General features: G+C 38.2%; 1 protein-coding gene across 1 annotated transcript in view; it reads right to left on the reverse strand.

The window, feature by feature from the left end:
• The window catches only part of LOC135467553 (telomerase protein component 1-like), a 45378-nt gene that overhangs the window by 11462 nt on the left and 12296 nt on the right, over positions 1-21620 (reverse strand). Inside the window, 27 exon segments of the mRNA XM_064745324.1 lie at positions 407-513; positions 1052-1193; positions 1911-2009; positions 2682-2801; positions 3463-3571; positions 4290-4430; positions 4855-4979; positions 5729-5824; positions 6612-6789; positions 7896-8001; positions 8881-8995; positions 9274-9362; positions 9673-9782; positions 10304-10481; positions 10720-10852; positions 11110-11202; positions 11734-11910; positions 12362-12509; positions 13512-13684; positions 14266-14448; positions 16949-17069; positions 17543-17656; positions 18802-19044; positions 19716-19892; positions 20294-20464; positions 21070-21135; positions 21550-21620. Of these exon segments, the coding sequence (XP_064601394.1) occupies positions 407-513; positions 1052-1193; positions 1911-2009; positions 2682-2801; positions 3463-3571; positions 4290-4430; positions 4855-4979; positions 5729-5824; positions 6612-6789; positions 7896-8001; positions 8881-8995; positions 9274-9362; positions 9673-9782; positions 10304-10481; positions 10720-10852; positions 11110-11202; positions 11734-11910; positions 12362-12509; positions 13512-13684; positions 14266-14448; positions 16949-17069; positions 17543-17656; positions 18802-19044; positions 19716-19892; positions 20294-20464; positions 21070-21135; positions 21550-21620 (3585 nt within the window).

The raw sequence follows: 21620 nt of genomic DNA on the forward strand, positions 1-21620 counted from the left end.
AAAACAGTAAAACAGACCAAAATTAACGTCCCACGCTTTTTGTGAAAGCATGAAATAAAACACATCCCAGGTGTTACTGTGGTCAGAAAGATTTTCCACATTTTATTTTTCATCTGGTATTAGTTCAGAACACCTGATTAATTTAGCACCTTGATTAGGAGACAAGCTATGCTTAGCCAAATTTCTCCTAGCAGGGGCTATCCACGAACCTCTTTCACAAAACTTCTAAACTCAGTTTTTCAGAACTTTTCTTGTATTTCACGCTGCCTTACAGCCTATTATCTATACAGCATCCTTCACAAGAAAAGTTACGAGAAAATATGTCTTACAAAGTGTTGTAAAAGTTGGCCCATGTTCTTCATTAACAGGTATGATAAAAGTGAATGTAAGTGAACATGTCGCCGACCTTGCTGGTGGAGTCCTCTGAGCCTGTGATGATATTCTCCCCACTGATAGTGTAAGTAATACACCTGACTGGGTCAGCATGCGCAGCTATTTCATAGTTCAGCAATCCTGGGCGGCAATAAATTCACAAAACTTATGTATCATCGTACAGATATCTCTTTGAACACAATCATTTAGAAATGCTCATAAAAAACATGCAAAATAAGAGCTTTCAGGGAGAAAGTTTTAAACAAATGTACTTTTTGCTGATCACAAAACATAAGACTGCTGGAAAAACATACATCTGTTACCTGGATGCATGTTTCATGCTATGAGAATCTCAATACTGAATTCAACCTGTAAAGTCATGCATGTGTATGGATAGGATAATCTGGATAGATACTTGAGGAAACTATTACCAGCCCTGAAAAGGTAGCTGACACACTTTTTATGAAGTACAGTAATACTGTGTAAGCTATTGGTTTCCACCCAGAAGACAGTCATCAAAAATAAAACAACATTTACCAAATACTTGTACACCTGAAATAACAAGGATTTGAGCCGTTTGTGATAAACTTAAGGAAACAGTTTATAATAGTTAAACTTTATAAATAAATAATACAATGCCTACAATATATGTAAAATATGTATAGTGGTATATACCCACCTGATTCCACATCAAACACTCGGACCTGACCTGAATGGTAACCCACGGCAACACTAGTGCCATCTGGTGACAGAGCGACCGAAACTGGGATAACTTCATCCTCCAAGCTGTGCAGCAGTTTACCCAGATGAGCAGACCAAACCTACAAAAGAATGGCAATGAAACATCTGGAGATGTATAAACAATAACAGCTGTACAATTTGTCCTGACCATTCCACTGTAACAGATCAATGCCTTTCTACATGTACTAGTGTGTTCAGTGTAATGCTTGATGCTGGAAACAATAGGCCAGCATACATGCTCTAAAGCAGAAAAGCACAGGCCTACCTACATGTATGCTGTATCAGAAGGTCTTGCCACTGTATTCAGGGTTAAATCTATATTTAGTTATTCACTTGATGGGTGTTTCACACCATATTCAAGGATATTTCACTTTAAATATATGATTGCAGCCAGCATTATGGTAGGAGGAAACTGATCAGAGCATGGGATAGAACCATGACCATCTGCAGGCTGCTGCAACACCTTCCCACGTACGGCCAGAGAGGAACTCCGAACTGAACTCACAGCCACCACATTTGTGAGAGGCTCCCGGGTCATTGCGCCGTGCTGTGTTGAATCTATACATATCGTAGTCATTGTTTCCAACCAAACATTATACAGTTCTCAGGTTTACCATTTTCTTGATAAACTTCTTGACACTTCTGTAGCAAGACAAACCACAAATATCAGGCAAATCTGTCAGCAACATTCAGTCAAAGGAATTACATAAAAATCACTTCCTGACATACTTTCAAAAAGGTCAAAAATGCACTTTGCATTCCTTCAAAGTACAGCCAAATGTATATTTATAATTTACCTTAACTTTCTGATCATCGCTGACAGTGACTAGTTCCTTGCCAGAGGGAGTAAAGACCAGCTTGTTGATTGGCAGAGAGTGGCCCTGAATATCACCCAGCTGAAACAAGGACAAGTCATGAGCCATTTAACATCCAACAATTTACACACCAACCAAGTACACTGCTAAATCATAAATCTTCACACCTAACTTAATTTTTCAATCTTTTCAACTACCTGTGCAATCAATATTTTGATTTATTTACTTAGTTATTTATATTTTATAGAAACAATCAATATTTTACATTTATTTATTTAGTTATTTATTTGACTGATGTTTCAAGAATATTTCACTTATACAACAGTGGCTACCATTATGGTGGGAGGAAACCGGGCAGAGCCCAGGGGAAACCCACAAGCATCTGCAGGTTAAATACTAGAGCGTGAAGGACCAAGTAACAAATATGCTTTTCATGACAAGACTGTGACAAATGTATGTGTTTGTATTATTTGCTTCATCCAGTGAACCAAACTTGCAATGTGTGTACATGTAGGTATACAAGCTATTATGTGTTTTGGGACGCAAATGAGCACGTGAGCTCACTGTTTAGCCTGATCAGTCGTGTGGAGTTTCTTTATCATTATCTTTCCATGGTTGTTTGAAACCAGTTTTTCTATATAAGAGTAAGCAAGCTGTTATTCTTTTATTTTCCCACTCACAAATCTTAACCTTCAGCTAGTTTAGCTGTTGTTTAGATGTAAAATACAGATGTGCGGTACATAGCTTTCTCACCTGTGCTCCGTTCAGAGCTGACCAAAGCTTGACCTCTCCATCCAAAGCTGCAGACGCTATGTACCTGCCAGACGGTGAAAACCTTGCCTCTCTGACAGAACTCTTGTGGCCACGTAAAATCTGACACAAACACCAAATCACCAAAAATAGTTTGTGTATTTGGGATGGGGTGTGGTGGCTTGCAGGGTAGCTTGGGGGATTATAACTGGGTATAATAGATGCATGGGTACATCTACAATCTTATTAGTCCCATCACTTTAAATACATACCGCTTTACTAATATCAACAAAACATGCACTGTACTTACATATACATACACTTTATGCATATCTACATGTATAACACAGTGGCTGGGTTTATGGGTGGAGAAAACTCTGGCCCTCAGCCAAGTACATGAACAACCCCTGACAAAACAGCAGCCAGTGATGCAACATGAAAGAAAGCAAATACACCACAATGATGTGAACTTGTGGACTATAATGTACATGTATATTAACCGGGGGAGGGAGGGGGGAGGGTCTAAGTCTCTTTAAGACACCCTATTCTGACAAAACTAACATGGGAGAGAAAGGGAGAATTGGAGAAAATTGGACATGAAACATCATGACTTCAAGTTTTGGTTAAATCTATGATGTGCCAGCAGTTATTTAACTATATACATGTCTATACTGTAACTCACACAACTTCACTACTACTTCACTATCAGGTTTGTACATGTAGAGCACATGTACAATGTATTTGTAAAGAGTAAACATTGCAAATAGTGCTCTCTAATTCTCACTGCTTTCCGTCTTCTGTTGAATATGTCCCATATCTTAAGGGTTGAATCCCAGCCCCCAGTAACTACACTCTCGTCTTCAGGATGGAAGGACACACAGTTTATAGGCTTTCTGAAAATAATGAACAAATTTGTGTCAACAACTTCTTTGTCTGCAATGAAAGATGCACAGTTTGTTTGACTTTATAAAAATTAGCAGCTAAGAATTTGTCAACAACTTAACAATTGTCTGTAGTTAAAAGGATTTCTAAATGTAACCAAACAGTAGTGTGTCAACAACTTTGTTGTCTGTGCCAAATAATCCATACTGTATCTGTACATAGATACAGTGAAAGGATGTGGGTTTGTGCAGATACAGTGAAAGGATGCAGGTTTGTGCAGATACAGTGAAAGGATGTGAGTTTGTGCAGAAACAGTGAACGGATGTGGGTTTGTGCAGATACAGTGAACAGATGTGGGTTGGTGCGGATACAGTGAACAGATGTGGGTTTGTGCAGATACAGTGAACGGATGTGGGTTTGTGCAGATACAGTAAATGGATGTGGGTTTGTGCAGATACAGTAAACGGATGTGGGTTTGTGCAGATACAGTGAAAGGATGTGGGTTTGAGCAGATACAGTGAACAGATGTGGGTTTGGGTAGATAAAGTGAACGAATGTGGGTTTGGGCAGATACAGTGAAAGGATGTGGGTTTGTGCAGATACGGTTACAATGAAAGTATTCCATGTTCTGTATTCATAGCAAATGTTTTTGTCTCAAACACTCCGTACATCACTGGAAAAATAACTGTACAATATCAACAATACATGTTTTTTGTTGATTGCCCTTACATGTCCTTGAACTCGCAGACTTCCTTGCCGTCCTTGACCGCCCAGACCTTTACGTTACAATCCCAACCTGCCGATGCGATAAGGCTACCATTCGAATCACAAGAGTTGACAGATCGGCCATGGCCCTTTAATGTGGATACACTGGAGTTGAATGAACAGACATGGGTCAGACATCAAAGCACAGAAAAGAAGAGACAGTCTTTAATATAATCTAATGCATACAGATTCTCACTCTGAAACTAACATGTCCTCTAAACTGTTAAGGCGAAGTCAGTCAAAAAAATTTACTAAAATTCCTAACAAGGTTACCTAAGGGTTTTGTCATGTAGTTCTGTCGCAAACTGGACAATTATATCTGTTCATGCTAATCCTGGATGTTAGAAAACCTTATCTTCAAACTACATGTATACATGTACGCGCTAAAATGGAAGCCTTTGTCATAAAGCTATGCCACAAGTACAGTCAGACATTCAAAGATAAAATTTACCACATTTTGCTTTGCATTTATGTAAATTAATTTAAGTATGACAGAACAGAACAAATTGAAAAGAAAAGTTTTCCAAACCGTTGTCCAGATGCCACATCCCAGAGGAACATCATTTTATCTTTGGAGGATGACACCAGACGTAACTCATTCACAAAACATAGGTCGGTCAGTTTGTTACTGTGGCCATGGAACGTCCTCAGCTCCTGTCAACAAACACAACAAAATATGCTGAGATCTTCATTCAACTCTAAAACCTGAAAACATAGAAACCAAACAAACTACATAAATAGTTGGCGATACTTGATACTGCTAGACCATCTCTATCTACCAAGGACAGAAGTAGAAACTGTTATCAGATCACCACAAAGTTTGGTATACCTAATTCTTCTAATTTTTGGGAAAGGTATTAGTAGTGCTGAAAACAGAATATTACATTTCTTTCCCGCTTTTTGAAAAAGTAAAGATGTGAGTAAGTCGTTCATTAGATGGTCTAACCATGTGAGCAGAAAAGAAACTAAATACCCCTGCTACAATTACACGTATATTTGTTAAAAAGAGCAGACCAATTGTCCCAAAAACTAGACGAAATACAGAAATGTGGAGGATATCTGCATTTAAGCAAGTATATGTATGGTATATGCCCTTCAATTTAGTTGAAAGCAAAAACTTTCACTCATTCAGAGTTGGCAGTGAGCTGACAGATGGGAATAATCAGCTCACTGAAATTCCAGTCCACTGATCAAAGACATGGCCACAATAATCAAGTACAAATGAAATATTTTGACAAGACTCTTCAAAATCACGCCAAAGTGAAATTTAACTTTTGGCTTAGTGTGGCAGATGCAAGTGAGTAGACGTCGCTTTTACCACATTTTGACAACTTCCAATACCATAACCAGGTGTAACAACACATACTTGTAAGGATATATTATACACATGCAGAACACTGTACCTTTCCAGAGGTGGTGTCATAGAGCTTCACCATACAGTCTGCGTCCCCACAGGCCAAGATCCTCTCACAGGGAGACACGGCCACACAAAGCACCGCCTACATGGACAGACATTCAGTGCAATTTATGCCAATTATTAACTTGATTTTCGAGACACAGCTACATTGGTTGGACTGGCCAGTTTCAGGGCTTCACAAAAAGTATAATTTTAGCTGTCCACACAGAATAATCCCTTCAGTATATGCTTGAATGAACAACTTGCAAACATGTGAAAAAGAATTACAGTGACCTTAAATTTCATCAAACACAGTGCATTTTTGAACGTGAATAAATATCATAAAATATTACTTTTGGACAGTGTTGAAACTTACAGTTTACCAGTGTGATATCTCCCTACCATAAAACTTAGAGCTATCTTTCCCAGATCAATAGAATTACATATATCAGAATCAGGTAAAATGTGCAATATAGCCGCGGAGGAAACTTTAGATTTTACATTATCTTAATTTGTTCATTACACACATGGTATACCACTAAGATATCTGTTTTTAATATATTTCAAACAACAGACAATGCTTTAGTGAACAAAAATTAATAAAACGTTACACATTACACTCAATGAGCTCAAAACATAGACCCGTGTCAATATGTTACATACCAGATTTATCACCACAAGGCTTCCTGTGTAAGTTTCAGAAATTTGGAAAATATCATGGAGATCAGAGGTCAAAAAAGTTTTCATGACCAAACAATTACAACAATGAAATAAGCGAAGACAAATTACACAGTATTGGAATTACTATCATTTTAATTTATTTGCTGTGATCCATGTGCGGATTTTGTATAGGTACATTTAAAAAGTCTACAAGAAGAAGTACTACTCACACTGGGTAGGTCAGCAATGGTCAGCATACACTGGTCAGGGGTCAGGGGTCTGTTGTTCCACCTGATGGTGCCCGAGTTCTGACCCGCTGGACGTGCCTTTAGAAGTCGCTCAGCATCCAGGGCTGGCTGGGAATCAGTGTAGTCATTGAGGGCCTGTTGGAGAGTCAGTCCTGGGTGACTGGCAGAGGAACAACAGGGAGAATGATTCGACCGAAAGAGGTTTAAGTAATGATGCATTTTGCCATTACCAAATAAGTAGAAATAGACTGGGTAAAATGTGCCTTTAATATGCATATACATTTAGGAACGTCTAGGGCAATTAGCATGACTGTCTTATGTAGATATATTGTACTAACAGCGTTATAATACAGCCAGCTGTATGGACAGGGTATAAATAAAGCGTACATTTTTACTGGCATACCACTCTTTGTTTGATTGCTTGTTTGAGGCTTAACATTGCTTTCAACATTATTTTGTTTATATCACAACAGGATTTCCAAGCCACACCCAATGCTGATATATTTACAGAGCTGCCTCACTCAAACACCATGCCCCAGACATCAGACACCACCCTCCACCCAGTCACATTATAGTGACACCATGCCAAGCAGTACTTGGCCCACTCTTGCGCTGAGCGAAAAGCAAGGTAGTACCAAGATCACTGATGCTGAAGTCTTGATCGGGTACTGAGCCTTTGATCTACCATTTACAAGGGATATCCTTTTTCCACAGTGTAAAGACAACCAATAGAGACAGACTTATACAAAGTAGGCAAGCCAGCATTTGCTTCAGGTGAGGCTATCATAAGATATGTGTAAATTTCTTTAACACACATACCTGATTACAGGCCAAAAGCAATAGTGCTGAAAATACTTTTACAGTTTTGCTTTTGGACCAGTCCAGTCTCACGATTGCAATCAAAATATTATTACAAAATTGATGAACACTGTAATGGCATCCTAATGGGATTTGACTGTGCATTTTTAACCTTTTGTCTGCTACACAATTACTGAAAGTCTGTGAAGCTTTTAAGTAAAATTATTTTTATTTTAACAAATTTGATTTTCAAAGAAATCCATGGTGTTGTATGTCTTCAAGTTTGTAATTTATTCCACTCTGGATGCCACTAATTTCAAATTGCTACAGGGTTATTCCTGCCTTAATTTAACAAAACGACTGGCATGTAATTTCCATACAACATATATCAACTTTCTTAATTTGGTGTTATAATTGTGCACATATACTGTACAATGTATGCATGCATATGGAGGAAAAGAGCCTTACCGAGCCAGGATGTGAGCATGGCGGGACACAAAGTACTTGTACTCTTTCACTTTCTTCTTCTCCAAGAAGTTCTGCTGGTTTTTCTTGCTGGACTTTCTCCAGGAATCTGTAAGAGTGATGAACATGTTTCTTTCTCCATGTAATCTTTACACTAACCACAAAAATATACTCTCATGTTTTTCATCTTCACATACTTTATACTTATTTTCAGAATGTTCAAAACAACCTAGGCAAAGACAACATATCATCATGCTGTGATAATGTCTGACAGAATCCATGCTTTACATACACATTAATCAAGTTTGGGGCAATACCTTAAAAGAGAAGAAAACTTAAAAACATGACACTATAGGCTAAAAAGAGCACATTTTTTTTTCTATCTGGTGGTGCCTGCTGCATGATTTTGCGATTTTTCCTTGCCATACATGTAAAGCCTGAAAACGGCAAAGCTGGCATAAATCGTTGAGTCCATGGCGTCCTCCATCTTTAACACCCTGTTATTTATGCCGGGGGTGTCTTGCCTCTCAGCCAATGAGAGTCATTAAAACTGCCAGCTTTTATGTGTAAACTTGGAACCTACGATCAACAGTCCGGCTTCCCGATTGTCAAGTGGAAAATGAACTGTACTGTTCGTTACCTTCTGGGAAGAAAAGTTCAACCGAAAATGTACAAGCTGCACTTCAGTGGTTTCCAACAGCAATTCTCCTCCTAACACAGAGGACTTCAGGCTAGTACTTAGGCAAAATGGAGTCGCTCATAGCAGATTTTGGCGCTGACTTTATTTATAAATTATCAACCTGAGGTACATATATTGGAATTTTTTTTATGGCATGCACCTGCAAGGAAATACATACTCTTTTCAATGCTGTGTGATTGATTTTAAATTTTCTTCTCCTTTAATTATCCCACTTATGATAAAAGGACAAAATCATATCCACTATTATTAAGGGATTAATAACAATGATGACAAATAAAGACCACATACCCCTGATGGAGAAGTCCTCTATCAGCTGAGTTATCTGCCCTTGTCTACACTTCATCTCTAAGAAGGTTAAGTCACAGAGTATTGTCTCCAGTTCTTGAAAATGGCCACTACACATCTGCATGAAGGAAAAGGCACATCTTATTTTCTTTCTAAAAAATACACTGGGTCTCCTGTGAGGTCAGTTATCTAAATTGTAAGGAAAATGGCAAATAAAGGGAGAATTTCTTCCCTGAGAATCTGACAAAGATGGTAAATACAATCAGCTAGTGCATGTTGAGATAAAGGAAATGCTTCATTATTCACCAGCAATATATCAGCATTTAGACAGCCAACAATTAGACATAATCAGTCCTGCTTTAGACTCGAACAAATGAGACAAATCCTGTCACTCACCAGGTGGTATGGTAGTTCCGAAAACGCCTTCCCATCACCCCCCTGCCAGGTACTGTCAGCCTTGGGGTCAGCCACATGCCAGAAATAACCTATTGGGGATAGCACAGGGACACTGATTGAGGTCATAAGATGGGGTTTTAAAATGCACAATTGTGTTGTATTTTAGTCCATGTGCCGATCAAGTTATCAAACGGTCTGTTATCTGATCACGTATATTCACAAAACAAGCACATTACCAAACTGGCTCTGCTACACGTACATACGACTTGGCTGGAAAGTCAAATAGATTATTGTCAGGAACGTGAAATAAATTGTCAGGAAACCGAAACAGATTATTGTCAGGAAAGTAATATAGATCATTGTAGGTAAAGCGAAATAGAAATATTGTCATAATCTGACCTGAGAGAAGCTTATGTAGTTGACGTTGCACCTCGTCAGAATCATGGCTCATGTACCTCTGTCGTACTGCCTGCTCCATCCCCATGTGAGCCAGGCAGAAAGTTTGATTCCTACAACACAAGGCACACACACGATTCAGACAATGCACTAATTATAACACTCCCCTCTAAAATGAATCAAAACCCAAATTTATAGCTTGTTTCAATAATCAAATAAAGAGAAAGAAAGCACCACATAAATTAAAAAAAAAAAACAGAATAGAACAATAGAATAGCTTACAATTACTGAATTCTACAAAATACTGCATTTCATCCAAAGTTAAACATTACAGTTGATATTCAAAATGATTCATCTACCTTATAGGGCCACTCAGAAGTTTTCTGCAACTTCTGAAAAAGTATCAAAAGCCTTTGTGTTCTACTAAAAGTGTATGTTTACCTACCAAACTTTAGGTGAAATACAGTACTACTAGTTCATCATTCCACTCTGTTTACAAACAATTCTGAATTAATAGTTTATTAACTACCATAATGCTGATAATTTGCTACTCTGCTTTTACACTGGTCCAGGAGGTAAAATAAAAGTGTTTCAAATGTTAGTCTTTTACATAAAATAACAAAAATCTACTGACGCAGAGTCCAAGGGCCGCAGGAAAGCATGCAGCGCCCTCTGTAGGCGAAGGAAGGTGGCTGCCGGTAGAAGTTTGCTGGCAGGTAGCTCTGTTTTAGCCAGTTCCTCTACACTGCAATCATATTTCTCCATCTCTCTGTGCAAGCTGAGTAAATCATGTAGCTCTGTTTCTCCAAGACCTACAGCATGACCACAAAAATATCTTCTAAAAGCAGTTAAGCCATAGATAATAATGCATGAACAATGTCCAGCTATGGACAATGTCCAGCTATGGACAAAACTCCATTACAAGCCACCCAATCTCCATGGCATTGCCAAGTCTAGACATCATACATGTAAGCACACTTGATCAAATTTTCCTCAGCATTTGCAATAAACAAATTTCTGACGCTTATGACAACAACAACAGTAACGTACCTGTTCTGGACGTGACCAGCAGACACAGTGAGGTGCGCGTCAATCCCTTCCCCACATCTGTCTCCATACGGCTCAGAATGTCTCCAAGTAACTGACTTACAGTATGGGGCAAGGACCTCAGTTTTCCAGTTATCTGAGAAAATAAAGACAATACTCACAAATCAGCAAGACAAATCAACAAAGTTATCTCTCCATCAGTTGGAAGACATACTTTCACAAACACTATAAAATTTTTTCAAAGATCATTTCTCAATAAAGTCTGTTCTAAGAAAAAAATGCTTGTGGCCTAATGCCACTTTAGCAATATTTCAGCCATACTGTTGTGAAAACTGCATGTTTGCATCCAATGTGCTGTTATTGCAGCAGTATAGAATCCATGACACAACTTACCTTCTCAAAGACACTGTACAGCCTTAGCTCTTCACAGGCCAATGTCAGGTACAGAGGGTTGGAGGCCTCTCTCTTGGACAATAGGATCTTCATCTACAAAACACATACACCACATAACATGCAGGTTTCAAGTTACAGCATTACAACAACAACAGAGTAGTGTCTCCCTGCACAGGATAATGTTTCCTTACCAATGACAAATTATTGCTGTTTTTGCAATATTTGACACCCAAACCCGCCCCAAAACATAATTCAGAAGACTGATGTATCCTGTTTAGTTACATGTAGGTTTCTATACTCTCTATATCATGCACTTCAAAACTGGTATAATGACACTAAAGTAATGACATGCCATCTTGCAGCATTTATCACTATTATAAAGGAAGGTGAAATGCTGGAATTGTCCATGTGAATAATTTACTTTCACAAATCACATATTTAATCCAAATTAAAGTTCTTAGTCATGGATTTATCATAAATTGTTTTGTCACAAGTTCAAATGAGTTTCCAAGCTGTAAATCCCTGATAAACATTGCAGGTTTTTTTTTTTTTTTTGCTTCAGTTTAACACATGTACATGGCTGTAGCACAAATCAGTCACAGTGCTATGCATGAGATCACTCACCTGGTTATTGAAGGCAGACTCCTCCAGAGACTTACGGTGCATGGCTAAGGTTGACCTCACCACCTTGGCCTTATCTAGGAGGTCCAGTGACCCCACATTAACCTCAGCTACACGGTGTTTCTCTAAGGCCCTGTGGCAGCGCCCATGCTCCAAACAGGTCAGCACAAATAGCACATTCTGCAACAAAGTTAAATCATATTAAAACATCACTAACTTCTACAAATTATCCACCTTTAATGTACATAAAGTTTACATGCGACAACAACAACATTGTTTTATTACAGTTTGTTAGAGTATTAGGCTTTGGGCACATCTACCGCTCGTTCTGGATCAAAGCTGCACCAGAACAAAACAGAGCAACGTAGTTAGTTTTACACAGTATTCATGTAACTTCCAAACTACATGGAAGAATATTTGCCTTCTAAAAAAAGATTAATCTGTGCATTATATTTACACTGGGCAATCACACTGTAGTCAGTTCTAGTAGATGTTCCCTAAATTCACTAACTAGTGTATAGGGACATGTCAGTGTAGGGACTGGCTACTTGACTACTTGATACCTCGTGCCGACCAAACAAACCAAGGTCTATCACAGATTTGTGACTTAGCTAGTCACATGACTACCTACCTGTGGGATGGGCTGTGGCAGCCACTCCATGTTGGAGGGTTGATGACTGTCATCCATAGAGTCTATCCCATCTATAAAGACTACCACGGGACCTGCACTACGCTTCCCACACTCTTTCAGTACATCATTGAACTTGGGTACAAGATTTCTGAAAAACAGAATTTCATATGACCTGCATTGAGTACTCAGAGGAATAGGCTGGAAGAATACTAAGATAACTTTATAGGAAGTTTCAGTTCAAATATTATTTATTTAATTACTTGATTATTTGATTGGTGTTACACACTGTAATCAGGAATTTTTCACTTCATGTGTAAAGGAGACTGGAGTGCCTGGGGTAAATCATGCTCATTTACAAATTTCCTGACTGTCACGTCCTAAGCGACATCATGTATAAAATCATTGTTGACATGTTTACAACACTGCATTGAGCAATATAAAGATCTACATTGTATGCAACGCAGATTGCAGAGCTTCTATCAGTGCACCAGGGGACCTCCGTGACTGAGGGGCTTAACAGCAGCATGGTACAATGACCCATGAGCCTCCCATCGATGCAGTCACTGTGTGTTCAAGTCCAGCTCATGCTGGCTTCCTCTCCTGGCCGTACATGGGAAGGTCTTCTAGCAACCTACAAATGGTCGTGGGTTTCCCCTAACTGAAATATTTGTGAGTACAACGTAAAACACCCATCGAACCAACAAATATCAGTGCACCATAATGTGCCTTGCAAATTTGATCGCTTCAATAGGCTTATCACCAAAAATGAAAGGTTACATACCTGTGGAAAGTTTTAAATAAGTGAAGCAGTTGAGTTGTAAGCTTCGCCATGATATATCCAGCGTGTCCTACAAATCTGATACCCTCCCACACCAATTCCACCCACTCACCCAAACAACCACCACCTCATCCACTCATCCCCACCTACCGCAGGGGCCATTCTTTACAGGGTGTGATATTCAGACATCATGCTTTATAGTGAGGCTTGAGTGTAACTCCTGCTAACGTGTCAGTCCTCTCATTTTGAAGGCAATTCATGTTGAGAGGCGGCATTTCTCATCACATGAACTGTATCCCCCTGAAATGATCCAGTACTAACTGACACGACAAAGAATTCCGACACTTATATTTTAGAGTTTACGTCTCTTACTTGTACTCCTGCGGCACATCTGTTGGCAGGGAAAACCTGTGCTGCAGCTCTGTGCACAGCCTCCTAAGGGTGGGGGTAAGGCTGGTAGAACCTGGGGCAGATCCCACCACATGCTCCAGTACACTGTCAGGATCCTGACATACTAGACTCTTGTACTCCTCATGAACTGCAGCCTGAGAGAGAAGCAAACTAGGGTTAAGATGAAAATCTCCAAAATATTGTGATTCATTACCAACAACTCGCTGGACTAAAACTGCTCATACAACTTTTCACTTTACACACAATTTCTCAAATCTTAAAATATCATGATTTATCACTGCATAAAAATGCACTAAGGAAGCACAACTACTTCAACTGTATCATTACATTATTGAATTTCCAGCATAAAATGTATTAAATTTTTGCCTCTGTATAATCTCTCATGATAGATATTAGCAGTCCACATGCGGGATGTTGGAGTGCCCTTGTTATGGTTTTGGCAAAAAACTGACTACAAAGCAAATAACTTCTTAACAAAAGTATTTGACAATGCATGCTGTTCCAAATTTTTAATTACACAACTTAAGTTTCCCATTAACTACTTTTCATGATGATAACTAAACAGATTCAATTAATCAAGGCAAATATATGTATTCGTCACTACTAAAAATCAAAACATAATCAATAACATGAGAAACAGTGTTTCAGCAGAATCATAAACAACCATTAACATCTCATGACAATGACATGTACCACTCATTAGAGAAAGCCTTACCAGCAGAGCAGATTTCCCTGTCCCAGACTTCCCTGTAAGGATAAGCACCCCTGATTGGTTGTCAGCCATCTTACTCAGGCACTGTTTCACCTGGGATTTTCTTCCCACAAACTTGGCTGTGTGCATGGCTAATGCAGCCTGATGAAGTTTGTTGATGCGTTGTTCTTCATCCTGGGTTATCTCCTGCAATGTCAGTTTAAACATCTTCATTATAGCTTCAATCAGGTAACAGATGCCTTCACAAGTAAAATATCTGGTTCCATTCATTCATCATTTTCAAATCATAAGCTTAATATAAACAATCAACACAACGAACACTGTCAAAAAGTATTGCAACTTTCAATGGTAGAGAAAAATGCATTTTGAAATATGACAATAAATTAGCAAAATTCACAAATATCTAACTTCATAAGGTGACAACATAAGTTGTCATTCACAAAGCATGTATTAACAGAGCAGTCAGTCTCTCTGTGCTTTGCCATGGGGCATCAGTGTACAGACTGACAACACCAGACCAAATCTATACATGTATCAGTGTACAGACTGACAACACCAGACCAAATCTATACATGTATCAGTGTACAGACTGACAACACCAGACCAAATCTATACATGTATCAGTGTACAGACTGTGAACACCAGACCAAATCTATACATGTATCAGTGTAAAGACTATGAACACCAGACCAAATATATACATGTATCAGTGTACAGACTGACAACAACAGACCAAATCTACACATGTATCAGTGTACAGACTGACAATACCACACCAAATCTATACATGTATCAGTGTACAGACAGACAACACCAGACCAAATCTGTACATGTATCAGTGTACAGACTGATAACACCACACCAAATCTATACATGCATCAGTGTACAGACTGACAACACCAGACCAAATCTTTACATGTATCAGTGTACAGACTGACAACACCAGACCAAATCTATACATGTATCAGTGTACAGACTGACAACACCAGACCAAATCTACACATGTATCAGTGTACAGACTGACAACACCAGACCAAAATCTATACATGTATCAGTGTACAGACTGACAACACCAGACCAAATTTATACATGTATCAGTGTACAGACTGACAACACCAGACCAAATCTTTACATGTATCAGTGTACAGACTGACAACACCAGACCAAATCTGTACACGTATCAGTGTACAGACTGACAACACCAGACCAAATCTATACATGTATCAGTGTACAGGCTGACAACACCACACCAAATCTATACATGTACCAGTGTACAGACTGACAACAACAGACCAAATCTAGACATGTATCAGTGTACAGACTGACAACACCAGACCAAATCTGTACATGTATCAGTGTACAGACCGACAACACCAGACCAAATCTATACATGTATCAGTGTACAGACTGACAACACCAGACCAAATCTATACATGTATCAGTGTACAGACTGACAACATCAGACCAAATCTATACATGTATCAGTGTACAGACCGACAACACCAGACCAAATCTATACATGTATCAGTGTACAGACTGACAACACCAGACCAAATCTATACATGTATCACTGTACAGACTGACAACACCAGACCAAATCTATACATGTATCAGTGTACAGACTGACAACACCAGACCAAATCTGTACATGTATATGTATGGATAAAGTATCCCACATACTCATGTAGGTACACAACTGAGATACAGCAGTCCAAGGTAATCAAAAAAAGTAATCCCAAGGGCCATCTTGTCTTTGGTTAATTTAACCAACTAGGCACGACTTATTTCTACATTTATAACCCCGAGGATACAGCTGTTTTTGCTTACTTCGCCCGAACCCTGTTTTGCCTGTAAACAATATGAACACAGGATACAAAACATTGTGTTTTCTAACACTGCACATCTCATAGTCTTGATTGCAAAAATTTCAATTCAAAGTTATCAAGCACACCATAAAAAAATGGGTGTGGCCATCTAGGTCTGTTTCCTAAGCAACTGAGGTTATATTTGACAGTTTATGCTATCCTAGAGGGACACCTTTTGAAATCATTAAGATTATTATTATTCTCAGTCAGCTTAGTCACTGCAATATCTTGAAAACTGGAGTTTTAATAACAGGCCTATGAAGTAATTTTTAACATTACTGTCAAAACAAAACATTGCTGAGAATATCATGACCTTTGGATTATGAATTTCAAAGCATTAAACAATCGAGCTTTATGCAAGACTGCCCATATAAAAAAATGCCTTGCGCTCTTGGGATCGAATCCAGTAGGCTACATTCCTTTCCATCTTTTCACATTTTTTGTCCATATCTTTACTATACAGCATATAATTTATGCAGAGCACCCAGAGCTGATCCCTTAAATTGCTGTCCGTGACAGGTTCATGTAACCCAGCACTGCTATCTGAGAGCAATGTTAATTTTCTTTTCACTGATCTTCACATAAATTCTGAAGGACATTGTATCTAGCTGCCATTAATTCAAATCCAGATAATTCCTGCCAACCTTTTTTCGCCTTTTCCCCATTATTATGAAGTTTCTAGACATCAGGCTATCAGAAGTGGTAAAATACTAGTAGCATGGATCCTAGCAATGCTGTTGGATAACAGCTTTAATATGTTTTGTTTTGACTGTGGCTACCGCCCCACTCTTCCACCACCCAATCACCACCGTCACTTTTACCTCATCTGGGTAGAGCATCAAAATGCTTCCCCACAAGTCATTCAGGACCTTCCACCCAAACGCAGACAGGTTGCCAGTAAAGGGCTTGCCATCCACCACTCCCTGCCAGCTACATGGATAACTGTAACAGAGAGGGCATAAGCCATTTCACACAAATCACTACATTCATAAACTACACTAGATAACAACAAATTATTCTTTCATTTATTAACGTGCAGTTCACGATGTGTACTGACATACAAAATGCCATAAGGTTTAGTTTTACAAGGGCGAAAATGGCTTTAAACTGCAGCTTGGAAATTAAGCAGCCTGACCTGCTGACACCAATGGTGACAGCTTTCAAAACAACTCTTTGGACTGAAGAGTCAGCATGGGAGGCACTAAGATGGTCGAATTCCCACAGAGTTCATGATGTCATTTTCGAAAATTTTGGGAAAATATGCTTAAATTAGACATGTTCTTAAAGGATGTAAAAATGAAAAAATATTTTTATCATCTTTTTAATTTTATAAGCTTATGGTTAAGACCTTTAAGACAAAATATGACTCAACTTTCTGAACTACAATCACTTTGAAAACTTTTCGCTTTGATCACCTTTTGTCTGAGCAGAGTCCTGATTGCCTCACTGTCTCCTTCAGTTCGTCCATTCTGTTCTTACTCACGCTGTTCTCCGACTCAAAGTCACTACGGTAACTCTCTGGCACATCACTTAGTGTAAAAAAATGAAAACAAAGAACACTTTCAAAAAATATTCAGCAAAAAAGAATAGATATTGTGTCCTTAATGCGTGACAATATAAACGAATATGATAACAAAACATTAACATGATAATACAGATGAATAACAAAACATTAATATGACAATATAGACAAATAACAGAAAATTAACATGACAATATAGTTGAGTAACAAAACATTAACATGATAATATAGACCAATAACAAAACATTAACATGACAATATAGACCAATAACAAAGCATTAACATGACAATATAGACGCATAACAAAGCATTAACATGACAATATACATGAATAACAACACATTAACATGACAATACAGATAAACAACAAAACATTAGCACACAGCAGTTGAGAAACACAAGACAGTGTGTCAGAGTCAGTTACAGAAAATTGTTGTTCTAAATGAAAAACATTACATTTCATCAATTATACAGCAGTATATTATCTGGTCATATGCTGAATAATGATTTCTGAAGGTCACCCTGAAAGACCCAAAAATTTAAGACTCAATACTTTTATTTCAATTACCATTTAATGTTTATTGTTCCATTTATTTGATTGGAGTTTTATGGTATATTCAAGAATTTTTTTTTTCACTTATATGACAGCAGTCATGGGTAGCTTTATGGGTAAAGCGTACTGAGCAAACCACCAGTCATTTCCAGGTACCTGACAAAACTGCTGACTTAAAGCCAAAGCCAACACAGAAGTCTGGATAGGAGCATGCTACTTCTTTGGTGATGGGCCTGACCTAAGCTAGACTGGCCTTTAAATGTGAACTACTGAGCTTTAAATTTCTTCAAAAATTATTGTAAACTGGCTTTTCCTGATACTTTACAACAATGTAGACATTTTCTTTGTGAATATAATATGTTGTTTTTAACAGAAATTTCTGGGGAGTTTTGAGCAAATTATAAATTTTCCAGACTTGTGCAGGTTTTCTTGCCAACATAAGTTACAAACTGAACACACATAAACAAACAACATAAGAAAGACAGTGCACAATCATCATGTATTTATACTCAGATGTAGTTTCAAATCAAAAACCTTTACATTTCATCTCTAAATTTTATTACCCACCCATTTATTTGTGTTAATCCAGTTGCATTTACCTGATAAAGGAATTATTCCTGACATAAAAGAAAGCGTGTCCCTTAGCCTGTTTAGGATTACGCAGAGCTCCCGCGTACATTTCCAGCTCTGTCAGGGAGGCACCCTGGGGATGATCTTTCAACCAATCAAATTCAGGGTCATCTGGGAGGTCAAAGTTCAATGGGACCCATCCTTGTCTCTCTCCAAGTAGGCCAATAAAAAACTGGCATTTGAACACTTCTCTGAGGCAGATTTCCACTGATCTGAAAAGGGACCAAAGATAACCTTGGTTTCAAGGAAGAATTCACACATCCTGGGCAAAAGCACAAAAGCTAGTGACCTTTGGGTCATCCAACATACTATATCTAACCAACTAAGATCAAAGCTCCTTTGGTTGTGAGTAAACAAGCCAAATACTGTGTATGCAAATATGTTCTCAGCAAACAGATTTCCTAATGAGTGAGTGATTGGGGTATAATGGCTTAGTTAACAATTTTGTAGTCATATGACGACTAAGCAGTTCTTAGAGTGTATGTAATGTGCCTTGCTGCAGGATGGATTTCCACCACTCTTTTATCTAGTGCTCCTTCACTGAGACGACTTACCGAAGCCAAGCAAGCCGCCTCATCCGAGCCATTATACTGACATGGGTCAACCAGTCATTGCACTATCTGTAATGCTGAAAGCTAAGCCAGGGGAGTTACAACTTTCACTTTTAAGGTCTTAGGTGAGACCCGATCTACTGCCCCCTAAGCGATTTCCTTTTTGTATATTCTCCAATGACTTCAAGTATTAAGTCTTTTATTCTCAAGACTTGATCAAACAGCATCAAAAATAGCCAAAGGTTTTCACCATGAATTCAATAGCTTTTCTTGAGGTACAAATTCTGCAAAAACGAAACACAATTTGTGGAAAGTAAATGCTATAAATGTACTGCCTGTTCTTGCTCTCTTCCTCAGTGACACCCCAGCGAAGATCAATGTCTATGATGTTGATGAAATGTTTCTTTGCTCGAGCTCGCAGTTCAGGGAAGATAAATCTTGTGAGAATGTCTCGTTCTCCATGCATGTCTCTAAACGTTGATGATATGAACACACGAACAGTGCGCCATCTGTGAGCAAAACAGAAAATTGTCCATACTAACTGCTATTTTAGTGAGACTTTTTATACAACAGACATATACATTCGAATGTATCATTCCAACAGAAAATTGTGAAAGTTTCACCTATGCACCACCAAGCTCAGTAGCTGACAGGTTAACTGCCATTGCATTATTATGAAAGAAAGTACCATTTTCAATATAAGTGTTTAACAGAAATGAGCGACTGACTTGAAAATCCAGAATGGTTGAAAGCAGTCACACCATCTAGCCAACAGGAAACATTGTAACCTTGTTAATTATCAATCTGGTGTAAATGGATATATATGTAAGTGGATATAAATCAAGGAGCCAGGTTGAATACAAAAGGTTATCTGTCTATGCCTCTAGAAAATCTATAACTGCTGACATACACTGGGACGGGGTTGGCATTTACTGTCTTTGTGGCCTCAATGCGCCTGTTGGTGGGAGGGGAAGCTAACAGCCTCTCTGGGTGTGAGATCTGGACACTGTCCAGGTTATAGGCAGTGTCAATGTTCTCCACATGGGTCAGCTGGGCACCACTTCCTCTCTCTGCTACAAATCTGTACAAACAATGTAGTAGTCATACAATAATATAAGTTCTCATGTTGCAATAATGTTGTGCACAACAGCTGTCGACATGTTGTAATTATGTTGTACACAGAAGTTATTACCAGGTTGTAATTATGTTGTACACAGAAGTTATTACCACATTGTAATTATGTTGTACACAGAAGTTATTACCATGTTGTAATTATGTTGTACACAGAAGTTATTACCATGTTGTAATAATGATGTTCAGCTGCATCAATAATATATACATTGTAAGAGCTATTTTGTTGTACAGCTCATTCTGCAATCAGCTGGAATATACCACCTGAAAGATAATGGCTGGTTCAATATAGTGAAACCACTTTACACCACTCTGCCAGTTAAAGTCATAGACATGTTTATATTGAACTATTAAACTCAGACCATCAGAATTACACAACTGTAATGTTTACACTGCAGATTAAAAGGGTTTCATTGATAAACTGTTAACACAATAGGTAAAAATTCAGAGATGTTTCAAGATGTACATGTAACTTCCTATGTCTCCTGAAAGCGTTCAATTTTTCAAGCATAATCAAACGTTTATTTCAACACTAAACCAACAAGTAAATGCTACCTGAGGATCTGGTCACTGTAGCCTGAGACATGGATGTTGTTAGGGTGAGAGGAATGACCAGCTACTCTGTATACAAAGGAAATAGCAAAAACACATGCCGACAGCAATTATAAATGCAGATTGCCAGATAAAAACATAGCTCAGGGAAAATATTAATAAGAGATGAAAGCTTAGTAAATCATATATACAAAACTGCAGTGCAACTACATGTACCACTTTATGTTATATATACTTAACGTTAAAAGTATTCACACCAGACAGTTAACTGGGCATTTAAAGGCATCAGTGCTAAGAATGCATGTTTGTGTGACCACTGTAAATCTTCTTAAAAATTCTTAGATGTTATGAAACATGTGAAGACAAAAAAAACTTTTGCAATCATAAGAATACAAAAGATCTTATTTACAGATATCTGTACTTTTACTTTAATGCAAATTAGGTTAAATGTCTTTAAACTACAGAGCAGATGTTTACACTTACCTTGCAAATTTTCCAGCCAGAGCCACAGATACAAACAACAAGTCTGGATAAACGATGCGACGATATTTTGA

The sequence above is a fragment of the Liolophura sinensis genome, chromosome 6 (genome assembly GCF_032854445.1).
Source record: "Liolophura sinensis isolate JHLJ2023 chromosome 6, CUHK_Ljap_v2, whole genome shotgun sequence".
NCBI classification, from domain to species: Eukaryota; Metazoa; Mollusca; class Polyplacophora; order Chitonida; family Chitonidae; genus Liolophura; species Liolophura sinensis.